A 14,884-nucleotide genomic window follows, 5' to 3' on the forward strand; every position below is an offset into this window, starting at 1 on the left:
TTAGATAATAGAGGTAAATTAGATGTTTAAAATTGCATTCTCTTTCTAAATCATGAAAGAAAAAATGTGGGTGTCATGTCCCTTTAATGGCAAAGAGCTCTAAGGCACTTATATATATGTCTATATGTGTGTACATATATATTATCCCTGTAAATACATATATACACATATAAATACATTAATATACATGTACACACACATATATATGTATGTATGTATCTTAATGTTAAAGAAATCTCATATCTTTGAGCACATAACTTTTGTGTGCATTATTTTTTAGAAAACAGGGTTAATATGAGTGTAACTACTTTGTAATGTATTTGTGAAGTGTTTTGTGACACTTTTTTTTTTATTTAGGAAAGTAAGAGGCTCCCATAATTGACTTAAGACACACACTGATTTTTTTATTGAAAGAAATATTTGAAATAAAAAACAGAACTATGGCACAACCTGAGAGCTCCAAGCAGAAATTTTAATAATCCGCTGATTATTATTATTTAACAGCACAAATAAGCATATATCACGCAAAGGTTTCGCAGTTCTAGTAATTGTGATCCACATTGACTTTTTCAGCTGTACATATGACGCTGGGGACCCAGATCGGAATCTAAAGGCCTAAGGCAGCGGCCATATATTAGGCATTCACCTCCCCCCCGGGAAGAGCCGGGTGATCAGTGCTGCCGGGCAATCCGGCTTACTGAACCTCTTCACAATCTATCACTACCCAGTCATCAATCTAACATACTGAACTAAGTAGCTGAAAAGCTTGCAGATCGCGGTGACTGGGGCGAGACATTTCCATGCAGTGCAATACAGCAAGTATGGAGGAAGGGGACTGCATGACAAGATATGAGAAACTTTTTGCAAAATTTGAAAACGTTATGTATAGGCTAATGGAGAGAGCACCGTATGACTATCTGGTGAGTCGCTTAGCACCTGAGAGTGGGCTTACAATATATCTGAGGGATTCACATGAGGGAGAGGAGAGCCACCTTAACGTCGACAACTCCACTCGTGTGCTGCGAGAGCCGCATACCACTAAACAGGATCAACCAGCCTTTGATGTTCTGAGCGGCATGCTTGGAGCAGGGCGGCGTCCGAGACTGCAAGAGCAAGAGCTCCCTGGTTTGCGGATGCCGCCGGTGTTGACAGATCTGGCTGCAATCTATAGGGAGGTTCCTCACCCCTCCTTCACTAAAACAAAGACTCGATCACCAAAAAACATCCGGACCGATCTGCTGGGGGAAAAGATGTTGACGACTCAAGCAGAATTAGCACAGATGTTCGGAAGAGCCCACAACCCGAATAAACTATACTACCTGACTGAGCAACACTATAAGCCGGGTAAGTCTAATACCCTCCGTTGTAGTGGATGCGATTCTTGTGGAGCCGGGGACACGCTGACTGTATTTAAAGTCGGCTCTTGGCAACATACATATGATCTTCACGGCGATAGCCGGGCCCCGAGGAAAGGAGAGGGATAGCTGGTAAAGGCTCCTCTTAGTCGGACTGCAGCTGGCCCTCAAAAGACATTTGTTCCACTTTTGATATCAAGTGATGGAAACGAACTGGCTCAGTAATATAATGTAATTGGATTGAGTAAGGTTAAATTTTTCACTTAGTTACACAAATGTATATATCTTATTGGTTGTTAAAACAAGTCTAATGGGCTATCATATATCAGGCATTAATACTTATGTAGTTTCATCACTTGGGGTATATGTGTCCAGACCTTTATAGGGCCTTCCCTCGTGGCTTGCGGCCGAAGCCGCGGGAGGAGAGGGAAAAAAACAAAAAAACTTCTTGGTATTTGAACATACACTGGCCCTTAGGTATTAAGCTCAATAGCGCACACATATAATTTCTGCTAACTAGCCCTGTACACTCACTTCACGCCAAGCCTTGCAAATCCCTAACAAACAGTCTCATAATATAAACTCTCTTCAAATAACCCTCTATAATGAACGATAGTTCTCCCTCACGCTTATATTTTAGCTCTCAGCACTACTATTGCCCCTTCCCCATGAATGAAGCAGGAGGCCATTTGTATTTGTTTTACTTGTATACCAGGATGTATCACCATCTGGTTTATGTAGTTAAGTTTATGTTTAAGAAGGAGGCCATTTGCATTTATATTGCCCAGTTTTGGTCTTTATTCTACAAATGTATCACCATCTGGTTTATGTTGTTAAGTTTATGTTTTTGTTTTAGTATAATACCCCTATCTCTACTGTTTTCTTGTCTTTATGCAAACAAGGGCACATGAGTGGCCCAAATCACTTTAACAGGGGACAAAAAAGAGGACTGTAGTAAAAAAATGAATATTTTCTTATTTCTTTTTTTATCCTTTTTTATGCAATGTCTGTACTATTGCTGAAAATATTTTCTGTTATGTCAATAATTTATCTGTTGTATACTACTCCTCAATAAAAAATAATTAAAAAAAAAAACAAAAAAAAAAACAGAACTATGAGTCTCTGTGTATTCTGGATGTCTGTTATAACTCTATCAGCAATTTTTCTATTACTCTTTTCCATTTCACTGTTGACTTAAACTTTACTTTCTGTATTTTGGTCGGAGTTGGCTCCTCGGAGCGTCTCTTTGTCTGTATCAATAAGTTCTTCAGATATTTAAAAAAAAAAAAAATCCAAACTCTTAGCTAACACTGAAAAACATAAGTGATTCCCTGTTCTGAGAAAACACATTCTTTGTCTAGAAAAAAAACCAAGTTCATATAGCAAATCTTATTATAATCCCTATCACCAGTATCCCAACTGCAGCTACAAGGGCCAGCATACGGCGCAGCACAAGCTGACATTTGGTTAACGAGACTGAATGTGGCGGCGTCCCATTTACTGCAGGTTCTGAAATCTGTCTTTCTGTGCAACCCAGTTCAGTAAGTGCCACATTTCCAGGACATTCTGTTTCATCTAGAAAACACAGAAAACGATTCACTGCAAATAAACTCCACTTATGAACAAGTAAACTTATTAAACGGATAGAAAGGTCACAACTAAAATGTGCATGGGGTGTATTTCAGTTTTAAATGGAAACATTTTTGCAATATACTTCCATCAGCACAAAAAATGCTTCTAGTAAATGTTATTGGTGTTTTTTTCCAGTGGCATACGCACATATGGTGTGAGGGCCCGTGCACCAGTATTCAAACACTAAACCTCAGAAACTCAGCAGTGGCTTTTATGACACAAATTAAGTCTTCACAAGCACAATAAACACCACCATCAACTCTCGGAGCTTGGATAGTGGGGCACGGGCCCTCATATTTGTGTGTATTGAAAGCAATTGCATCAAATGGTGTTAATGAATTCAAAATGTTTTCTCACTAAGCAGGTATGTTTGATTTATCAGGCTATAGTCAAGTCTTGGAACTGCAAGGTGTTTTATGTACCTGTTAGTCTTTTCTGTGTGAAGAACCACATAATGTCATCCTATGCATTTTCTCCTATGTGTGAAGTATCCTGGGTGTGGCACTTATTTTCTTTAGCATAGTCCCTAACTGTCCCATTTTTCCCGGGACAGTCACTTTTTTGGCTTCCTGTCCCTGACTTTTAAAGTGATGGTAAATTGCATTAAGTTGCAATCAAGAATTGTAATAATGTTCAAAATTAAGCCTCAAATCATTGTCATCTTCTTTCAAAACTTACATTCTCTGACACGCTCGTTATTAAAAGGGAAACACGCTCTCTTAATTGCACAGCGCACTTGTTCGCTCTCATCCGCTCCAGTCTGATAAGTAAACAATGAATCTCGTGATTCATTGTTTACATTGGAGCGGATAGAGAGCTATTGCGCATCTGTGGGTTGCTCTGACATGCAAGTGCGTATTCCTCCCTTGGAAGAGAGCGGTTGGCACCTCCCCCTACGTCACACTGTCTCTAAATCAGGATATATGAGAGGGTTTGAGGAACAAGTGGAGCATGTAAAAAATAAGATATTAAAATAAAAAAACAACAAATGATTAAAAATTTTTTTTTTTTTTTTTTTTTTTTATAATAACAAGCTGATATCAACTATGTGCTGTAAAATTTACCATCACTTTAAAGGGACATTAAACACTTTGAGATTGTAATATAAAATGATAACTCGTATACAGGTATATATATATATATACTCTGCAATATACTTTCATTATTTATATTGTCCCTTTTGCTTAAATTCTATTCTGAAATAGTGAGCATTCCAGTTCCTGTTAGAAATGGAAGTGCAGAACACTGTTATATTCTGCACAGCTATAGGCTGCACACTCTAGTGACCTATTTATAACTGTCCCTAATTGGCCACAGCAGAGAAGGTAACCTAAGTTACAACATGGCAGCTCCCATTGTTTTATAGACACTAAAACTTTACACTTATTTTGTCAATATTTAAACAGCTAATGAAACTTTAAAAAATTCATCTACATGTTATTCTCAGACTAATCTTTTCTTTGAATGCATTATTCTATCTAACATTTATTTAGTCTTTAAAGGGAAAACCAAGTCCAAATTAAAATGCACTTCAGAAGTATAGAAGTATTTTTGTAATATACATGTATTAGCAAAAATGCTTCTAATAAAAGCTATAGCTGTTTAAAACGTGTATTTATGTATGCTCCATGCACCAGCATTTTAAACACAGCACTTTTATCATATGGTAATGACTCAATTTGTTAATTGCGCACATGATACAAGCCACACTGGCACTCGGAGCAGCTGCAGTATTTAAAATGCTGGTTCACTGTGAATATCTAGCTATGCTTCACATGCACGTGCAGAGAAAAATGCTCACACTAAAACAGTGATAACTTTTACTAGAGGTAGTTTTGCCAATACATCTATATTACAAATATGTTTCTACTCAAAGATGTAATTCATCTATGTGCATTAAAATTTTGACTGGAATATCCCTTTAATGTCCAATTCAGTCTGCTTATAGTTTATAATTATTGTGTGCAGTGCAGTACTCCCACCACAGAGGGCGCTGTGGCATTAGTCTCATTGCTTACAGTATATTTTTTTCTGCAGTTTTCTATGGTCTTCTGTCACACTGAAGTTTATTTGTGTGAGGTCAGGTAAGGGGAAGCCATGATATGTGATTTATATAATAATACCAGGGTAGGAGACAAGGGGAGATGAGTCAGGCAGCTCAGTAGTGTTGCACAGTATGTAACCTGTGTAATTTCCCTCATGCATATACTGAGGCTTTTATTAGCAGAGACCTAACACATCAGGCTTGTCATGTGCTGGCACTGGGGTCATGTCTGGGTCTATTATACTATTGTTATCAATCACTGCAGCAACAAAGATACAAACCTGACTATTTACCTCATAAAATGCCACTTTAGTTGTGAAACTCTCAATAGTGTCTTAGCAAAAGTAAAACATAAAAACAACATATTACAAAATGGTGCACAGTTACAAAAAATAACCTTTCAAATACTATTTTTATTTATTAATAATGTAGGTATTGGACTCAATCCTAAAACTGTTTTTTTTTTTAAAGATACTGGCCTATAACATTTATAGGAAATAAGGACTCCCATGCTGTCATTTACTATGAATATTATAGAAAATCATGGCACAATAAATCACATTTTTGCATTCTCTATGGCTGATATTTTACCATGCTTGAGTATAAATGCAACTTTTTAAAGTTTGTGCTTTGCCTTAAAGGGCCACTAAACCCAAAATCTTTCATGATTCAGATAGAGAATACAAATTTAAACAACATTACAATTTACTTCTATTATTTATTTTGCTTCATTTTTTAGATATCCTTAGTTGAAGAAAAAGCAATGCACATGGGTGAGCCAATCACATGAGGCTTCTATGTGCAGCAACCAATCAGCAGCTACTGAGCATATCTAGATATGCTTTTCAGCAAAGAATATCAAGAGAATAAAACAAATTAGATAATAGAAGTAAATTAGAAAGATGTTTAAAATTGAAAAAAATGTGGGTTTCATGTCCCTTTAAACAGCATATAGTTTGTGTGGGAAACTAACAAAAAAAATACCACACCACAAGGGCAAATTATTGAAACAACTTCAGCATAGGTGATGACAAGATTAAAGGGACATTAAAGTCAAAATTAAACTTTCATGATTCTGATAGAGCATATCATTTTTAAAAACTATCCAATTTACTTTTTTTTTTAAAATCAATTTTGCTTAGTTCTCCTGGTATCCTTTGCTAAAGAGTTACCCTAAGTGAGCTCAGAAGCGTGAACGTGCCCTTAGCCACCAGGCAAGTGTTTGTAACTATATATCACATTATTTTAAGCATTTTTTGCAAACTCCGCTGTCATAGAGTATCTGTAGAATTATATGTCTGCAGTTTGTAACTATGTATAACATTGCTATAAACATTGTTAAACACTGATGCTAGGTGCCTAAAGACACGTGCATGCTCCTGAGCTCAACTATGGTTACTTTTTAATAAAGGATGCAAAAGAGAACAAAGCAAAACTGGTAATAAAATTGGAAAGTTGTATAAAATGCCATACTCCAAACCATAAAGGTTTAGTTTTGGCTTTACTGCCCTTTTTATACAGTTAATTTTCTGTTCAATTATATGTAGATTTTTTCAATTATTTTTTTGTAGATTTTTTTTTTTCAGAGCAGGACCTTCTCCTCTACTTTTTTCTTTGTTTAGCTTCTCTGGAATATTTTGTCACTTTACGAAAAGGACAAAAATGGAATAATAGTTACCACACAGTAGATTACTGTTCCTTGCAGGTGAGAGGGGCACCCACTGAGGGCCCCAAACTATCAGATGTAAGGGTATAAAAAGGTGCAATGTTGCTCCTTTATTTTATTTATGAAGAAGTGTTTATGGTATTGTTAGGTGTAATATATACTGTACTGCTATTGTTTATATAGGTAACATTGGATTTAGTGACAGGAGTGGGGCTATACAGTGGGAGGGGAATAAGTGCGCAGGGCTGTGGAGCTCTGCAAATTTGTCTTGCTAAAGACCCCACAAATGCTAAGGGTGTCCCTGGTTCCTTGGCATTAGTAAATGTAATATTTCTGTAATTTACCAAATACAGGATAAAACCAATAAGTACAGTTTATGGTCAGGTACATACATACCTGATGGAGACGCACTCTGATAAATAGCTGATTTGTTGTTTATGTCCTTAGCCCTCTTCATTCTAAGCATGGCCCTCACTTGAGCCTAGAAACAAAAGACATGCAACATGTTATAACCAGGTGGTGGTGTTTTATATTCTGCTTGTGAACGTAACATTAAACTCTAAATACACCTCATGCACCTCTCTCTAATTATGAATGCCGCCATTTTGGAACCTAGATTTCACTGTAGGTATCTGAGGGAGAGTTGCTAGACAGAAGAATACACAGCAGCAATAAAATGTAGTGAAAGATAGATTGCAATACAGCGGCACCCATGACTAGAGGGAGATGGGAAATAACCTCAATACTATGTCCCTTTAAGAAAGTCTGGCCTAAGTATCTCCTGCATACCCCCAACTGACCTGGATATTGCGGGATTGTTATGGCATTGGGAGTCTGCCCTAGGCAACTGCCTATATTGCTCAAACTGAAGGTTAAGTTTTATACTTTTCAAGACATGAATGCATTAGTTAAGCTTACCCTAATGTAATCGCTAACTTTTTTTCATTTTTTTTTTTTAATGTTGAAGATTTCTATATTGATATATCACTACCGTTGCAATGTCGGACTTCTCCCAGATATTACTTCCTTCTTTTCTTGTGTTTGACGTATAGAGCGGTCCCACCGCTTTCTACGTCAGCTCTGAGCGCGTTCACGAGGCTTCTTGAAACAGTGCACGTGTCAATCGCCGATCTCTATGTCTTCTGCGCAAGTGCGATTCTGAGTCTTATGGGGATTCCTGTATCTTGCCAGTACGCATGCGCTAATCGTGAGCGTGCATGGATGCAGAGATGAGCGAGAGAACAATCGCGCATGCGCACAGGTTCAGGCTAAAGTAGGCGGGTGACGTGTACTGACGGTGACGTGTACTGACGGCTGTCTAATGGCCAGAATTTCAGTTGTCTGATACCGAAACGTGATCAGCAGAAAAAAAAAGGGTTGCTTTAGTGTATACTCAAAAATGGATAAATAATGGATATAACTTTGTTTTTACATTGATTGATCAAGATTCATGAATGAAAGTCCTATTTAATTTGGTAGATTACTGATATCCTGGATCGTGATAATGGTAACTTTGCTTTCACTTTAAAGAAACATGGTAATCAAAGAAAGAGCAACGGTAAAACATACTAAACTGTTTTTTATTTTTGCATTTAAAAGGGTTAAAGGGACATGAAATACAAAAATTGTCTTTTATGATTCAGATAGACAATACAGTTTTTAAAAAAAAATCCAATTTACTTCTATTATTAAATTTGCTTTGTACTCTTGTTATTCTTTTTTTTGGAGATATCTAGATAGCTAGTATAGACATGCCTGAAGCACTACATGACAGGAAATAGTGCTCTTGCTAATGCATAACATTATTGCAAAACTGCTGTCATAAAGTGAAGGCGCTAGCAAGAACCCCAACCCATATCCAGTTGTCGGATGCATGATCTGATTGGTCCGTTCAATCTTCACTATCTATTTTTGCCTTCACCTGGGAGGTTCAAGGTATATACGAAGCCCCCCTTATAAACCTCATTCCCAAAGGTTTCACTTGGGGTGGATGCCAGAATTACAGTGCCCATCTGATTGGCCTGTGTCTCTGTGAGGGACAGGATGCACAACTAATTAGATGAATAGTTCAGGTGCTCCCTAGCGCCTTGTGTCATGATGTGCTGCAGATGTGCACACTCCTAAACTTACCTTCCTGGTTTTCGACAAAGGATAACAGGAAAACAAAGACATTTTGATGGTAGAAGTACAATGGAAAGTTGTTTAAAATTATATGTTCTATCTGAAACATAAAAGAAAGATATTGGGTTTTATGTCCCTTTAAAGGGATACTAAGAGGGCGGAGTCTGCCCGGGCTCCATGATGGTTGTGTGAAACCGGAGCTCCGGGCAGCTTGAGCACTAAACAGTGGAAGAAAAGTTTCACCGCACTGCTAAAAAGCAGTTTAACATGCTGGTTGCATGTATAAAGACCTAAGGATAGCTCGGACCTGACCATCCGCCTGTGGAAGCGTGTAATTTGTGGAGGTTCCGAGACGGAGGCCTACTCTGGCATGTAAGGAGCAGCCTGAGTGGTTTTACTGTGGGGCTTAGCCGGAGCAACGGAAAGAAGAATATTATCGTCATGGTGACATATTGATCCAGAGGCCACTTTATTCAGCTGAGCTGTGAAGCAGACAAGCAGTGTTAGCGGAGAGGATTACAGAAAGTAACCAACTGCCACGTGGGTGAGATAATCCCCTTTATGTCTGTTAACTCGCTTTAAGGACAAAACTATGCAAGCCTACTGTTCCCCCTCTCAATGGGAATCACCATCTAACCCTTGGGCATGACATTAAACTAAGAGGTTTATATAACTCTTCATAAATACCCCTCACATCATATTGGGCTGAGACTGTTTTATTTTTTCAGTGAGAAGCCACCCATTTTGCTTATAAGGGACTATACAAGATGTGGTCTCCACTATTGTTGCTGAGAGCAGAGGAATGTTGTGCTATAGAAGGGAACTCATACATTTTCCATATGCAGTTCTATTAATGTCCCTTAATTAGGGGAGAGAGGGAATCACTACATCAGCACCAATACACGACCAAGCAGGGTCACTATCATTACAGCTCCCTAACTGAGCGGACCTGATCTCACTTAGAGATAGAGGAGAGTTTTTTTTTTTTCTTCAGCACTGGGTATACATACAAAACTGGACATCATGTCAGATAGAAAACTAAATAAACTGAGTGATAAAAACGCCAAATCCACAAATGTGGAATCATTCTTCAAGACCCAAAGGTCAAATAAACCCGCTGAAATAGTGGAATCCGATAGAGAAGATGAGGCCGAACTAGAGCCCAGCACACAAATCACACCAATAGACCAATCCTTAGCGCCTATTGCTGATCTGCAACTCCTGGTATCTAAACAGGACATTTCTATAAATTTTGAAAAGATGTTGGAGAAGATGGGTAGTCTCCAATCATCAGTGACCGCTAGCTTAAAAGAAATAAAGAGTGACATAGCTGACATGGGCAATTGAGTCGAGACACTCGAAAATAATCAAGAATCTTTCTCGGAAGATATCTCCATGCTTTCACAAACTCTAGCCTCTCAACAACAAGATGTCTCAGATATCCAGGATAAGATGGAGAATCTGGAGAATAGATCCAGGAGGAGAAACATTCGCCTAAAGGGAATCCCGGAGTCCATAGGGATAAAGGAACTGCTCTCCTATCTTCAACAACTTTTTTGTTCAATTTCGGGAAAGTCAGAAGGTGAGGAATTCCAGATCGAATACGCACATAGAGTGCTCAGAGCAAGACCCAAAGATGATCTCCCTCCTAGAGATGTGATTGTTAAACTATTCCGATTTCCTGACAAAGAAAGAATCTTGACAGCAGCACGCTTAAATCCCATGTTCAAATTCCACGGAACACTACAGAGACGTAGCTCCCTCAAACCACTCACGTCAGTTCTAATAGAATTATGTATCCGCTCTTTAGTGCAAGTAGCACGCAGGATATCTTTGATACTGGTAAAGATAATATCTTGACAGGGGGGTTTGCTGGCGAAACAGCTAATCAGCTGAGAAACTTCCCTGTCTGAGAGGACGGCACTGACCAATAGGTTTGCAGTAACAGGACAGCGCCCACACGCGTGACGTCAACGGTCACGCATGTGTGTCTCTACGGAGGTGGAAAGCCCTGTAAGATGTTGAAGTTGTTGAGACTGGAATGGTGTCCGGACGAATAAGGTAATAGACACCCTGTTATCTTGAATCTCCTGGGAACTTTGGTTGATTATTTATGACCTTGGAACTGTAGCGACTGTTTACGCACCCTGTTGCTCAATATTTTTTCTGTGGTGGCAACTTTTTAGCTTTTTTATGTATATTGGAGACGTCCAATTTTTATAGAAATGTACTTGTTTTTAGCATTTGTTTGTCAAGCTGCTTGACATCTATATATGAATAAATTGGCATAGCTGGTTTTTTATATATGTCCTCTATTTTTGTCTATAAATTTCTTCTTACATACACCTTTAGCTTAAGCGCTCCTATTTACTTTTTTCTTTGGTTTTCTGTTTTGCCTATTGTGAGGGACACTTAGGTTATTTTAGGAGTTTGGTGGTCTACTCAGCGCACACTACTTTACATATGTATTTAAGCATCACAGAGATAGACCAAGAAGGGTTGAATGCCAAAATTACATATGCAGAGGTAGCATCTGTGATCAAAGACCTCAAACCAGGGAAAGCCCCAGGCCATGATGGGTTTCCTGGAGACTACTACAGAATCTTTAAGTCCACTCTAATACCCCACTTGGTTAGATTTGCCAACCATGTACTAGAGGGCTAAACAATTCCCACTGACTTGCTTCAAGCAAGGATCGTGGTCATCCCCAAACCTGGTAAAAAAACCAAGCACTGCTCCAGCTATAGGCCCATATCCTTAATCAACCAAGATCTCAAAATAGTGACCAAGATTCATGCGAACAGGCTCAAGGCTATTCTTCCCAAAGTCATTCACCCAGACCAAGTGAGTTTTGTCCAGGGTAGAGAAGCTTCAGATAACATCAGTTGAATGATCTCGGTGATAGATCATTTGGCAGACAAAAAAGTGCCTTCTCTGCTCCTATCGTTGGATGCAGAGAAGGCATTTTGATAGGATCGACTGGCAGTATATGTGGGCAGTAGGATATAGGGATCCTTTTGTAACTGCTATCAAAAATATTTACTCTACCCGCCCTATGTATTGAGCCCCTAGCAGTCTCCATAAGAAATTCTCCAGATATTTCAGGGGTGGAGCTCGGTCCACTTACAAAATAACTCTATTTGCAGACAACAGTCTAGTCACCCTCACTAAGCCCATAATCTCCCTCTCTAATATTTTCAACATCATTAACATCTTCTCCTCAATATCAGGGTATAAGTTGAAAAGAGATAAGTGTGAGGCCCTCCCAATAGCCATCCCACAACATACTGCCAAATTGATGGAAATGAACTTTGACTTCAGGTGGGCAAAGGGGAGTATCCAATATCTGGGGGGTCAAGCTGATGCCACAGTCCTCTCGGCTTTATAAAACATACTTCCTACCCCTATACAAGATAATTAGATCAGATCTCATCAAATGGCAAAATATAACATCTTGTGTTATGGGAGGCTCTCTGCCATAAAGATGAATGTCTTACCCCGGCTGCTATATCTTTTCCAAGCTCTACCAATACAGGTACCTAAACAAGACTTAAGACTTGATTCAGACAGCTCTACATAGTTTCGTCAGAGGGAAAAACAAGCTAGAATCCCATTCCACATTCTAACAGGGCATAGGCAGTTAGGAGGAGTGGGTATGCCAAACCTTATAGATTATTACCAGGCTTGGGAGGACTGAGCTCACCTGAGGAAGCAATATGGAAAGGGGAGGGGGTACACCCGACGCCTGGCCCCCAGTCACTACACTTTCCTACAACAATGGAAATCGGTCACCAAAGCCGGGGCTCTCATGCCCACACACTCATTGATATCCCCCTTAAAATATATAATTCATAACGACTATAGACCGCTCATACAAAAATGGGAGAATAAGGGTCTGTATAGTGTGGCAGATGTTTTTGTTTATAGGAACCCCTTAAACTAAACTCAGCTACAACAGAAACTTGACCCGCTATCCTTACAATGGTTTTTGTACTTGCAGATTATGACAGCCCTTTGCAAATTCATCTCGACAATAACCTCATTCTCATTGACCCCCTAGAAAGACTCTGTATAGCCCCCAATAGACCAAAGCATATGATCTCTCTCTCATATACAATCTACTAAAAGTAGAAACAAACACCCCATGATCCTTAAGTGGGAAACAGACATAGGAGAAGAAAGGGATATTGCTCAATGGGATGATATACTCTTCAATTCCTCCAAAGGCTTACTTAGTGCTGACATGAGAGAAAACTGCATTAAGACGACGTTCCACTGGTATCTGACCCCTGTGTAAACAATGCACTTAAGTAATGGGGGGACTAGGAATTGCTATAGTGGTTGTGATATGGTAGGTACATATCTACACATGTGGTGGGAGTGCCCCAGAGTCCAAGCAATCTGGATAGACCTATCCATACTTTTAGGCATCGTCCTAGACAACCAAGTCTCTCTCACTATAACACAGGCATTATTAAATGAAAACATATCGCGTTACAACTTTCATATAAACACCTTTATAAGAATCCTTACCAGGACTACTAGAATAAGTATTGCCAAGTACTGGAAGACAGGCGTTCCAGCCTGGAGAGAAATTAGACATAAAATAGACGACATGTGCTATGTACAAAACCGCAGCACATGTTCAAAACCAGACAGACTTATTTCATAAGGTGTGGTTTTACTGGATACTTAATAAGGACAAGCTACAAACTCAGCCTGGAACACATAGTGCAGATAACACCCCTCTAGGAGTGTGAGAAAATAGGGGTATTGTGGTCACTTTTGGCGGATAGCATCCATAAACGTTAGATTGCAAGCAAATATAATGGTATTTATATTAGATATGAAAAGATACACATCAAGACAGAGTATTGTTTTTTATAAGTTTATGTTTTCTTTCATGTAATTAGCAAGAGTCCATGAGCTAGTGACGTATGGGATATACATTCCTACCAGGAGGGGCAAAGTTTCCCAAACCTTAAAATGCCTATAAATACACCCCTCACCACACCCACAATTCAGTTTTACAAACTTTGCCTCCGATGGAGGTGGTGAAGTAAGTTTGTGCTAGATTCTACGTTGATATGCGCTCCGCAGCAAGTTGGAGCCCGGTTTTCCTCTCAGCGTGCAGTGAATGTCAGAGGGATGTGAGGAGAGTATTGCCTATTTGAATGCAGTGATCTCCTTCTAAGGGGTCTATTTCATAGGTTCTCTGTTATCGGTCGTAGAGATTCATCTCTTACCTCCCTTTTCAGATCGACGATATACTCTTATATATACCATTACCTCTGCTGATTCTCGTTTCAGTACTGGTTTGGCTATCTGCTATATGTAGATGAGTGTCCTGGGGTAAGTAAGTCTTATTTTCTGTGACACTCCTAGCTATGGTTGGGCACTTTGTTTATAAAGTTCTAAATATATGTATTCAAACATTTATTTGCCTTGACTCAGAATGTTCAACTTTCCTTATTTTTCAGACAGTCAGTTTCATATTTGGGATAATGCATTTTAATTTAACATTTTTTACCTTAAAATTTGACTTTTTCCCTGTGGGCTGTTAGGCTCGCGGGGGCTGAAAATGCTTCATTTTATTGCGTCATTCTTGGTGCAGACTTTTTTGGCGCAAAAATTCTATTTCCGTTTCCGGCGTCATACGTGTCGCCGGAAGTTGCGTCATTCTTTGACGTTATTTTGCGCCAAAAATGTCGGCGTTCCGGATGTGGCGTCATTTTTGGCGCCAAAAAGCATTTAGGCGCCAAATAATGTGGGCGTCTTATTTGGCGCGAAAAAATATGGGCGTCACTTTTGTCTCCACATTATTTAAGTCTCATTTTTTATTGCTTCTGGTTGCTAGAAGCTTGTTCTTTGGCATTTTTTCCCATTCCTGAAACTGTCATTTAAGGAATTTGATCAATTTTGCTTTATATGTTGTTTTTTTCTTTTACATATTGCAAGATGTTCCACGTTGCAACTGAGTCAGAAGATACTTCAGGAAAATCACTGCACAATACTGGAGCTACCAAGCTAAGTGTATCTGCTATAAACTTTTGGTATCTGTTTCTC

The 14,884-nt window shown here is 39.0% G+C and overlaps 1 protein-coding gene across 1 annotated transcript in view; it reads right to left on the bottom strand.

Annotated features, from left to right (window-relative positions):
• Positions 1–378: 378 nt before the first annotated feature.
• The window catches only part of LOC128642753 (multidrug and toxin extrusion protein 1-like), a 433,625-nt gene continuing 419,119 nt past the window's right edge, over positions 379–14,884 (bottom strand). Inside the window, exons 17-18 of the mRNA XM_053695544.1 lie at positions 7,094–7,178; positions 379–2,930 (exon numbers count right to left, since the gene is read on the bottom strand). Of these exons, the coding sequence (XP_053551519.1) occupies positions 2,731–2,930; positions 7,094–7,178 (285 nt within the window). The 3' untranslated portion in view covers positions 379–2,730. The remainder of the gene's footprint in view (positions 2,931–7,093; positions 7,179–14,884) is intronic.

Source organism: Bombina bombina, chromosome 12 (genome assembly GCF_027579735.1).
Source record: "Bombina bombina isolate aBomBom1 chromosome 12, aBomBom1.pri, whole genome shotgun sequence".
In the NCBI taxonomy this organism is placed as follows: Eukaryota; Metazoa; Chordata; class Amphibia; order Anura; family Bombinatoridae; genus Bombina; species Bombina bombina.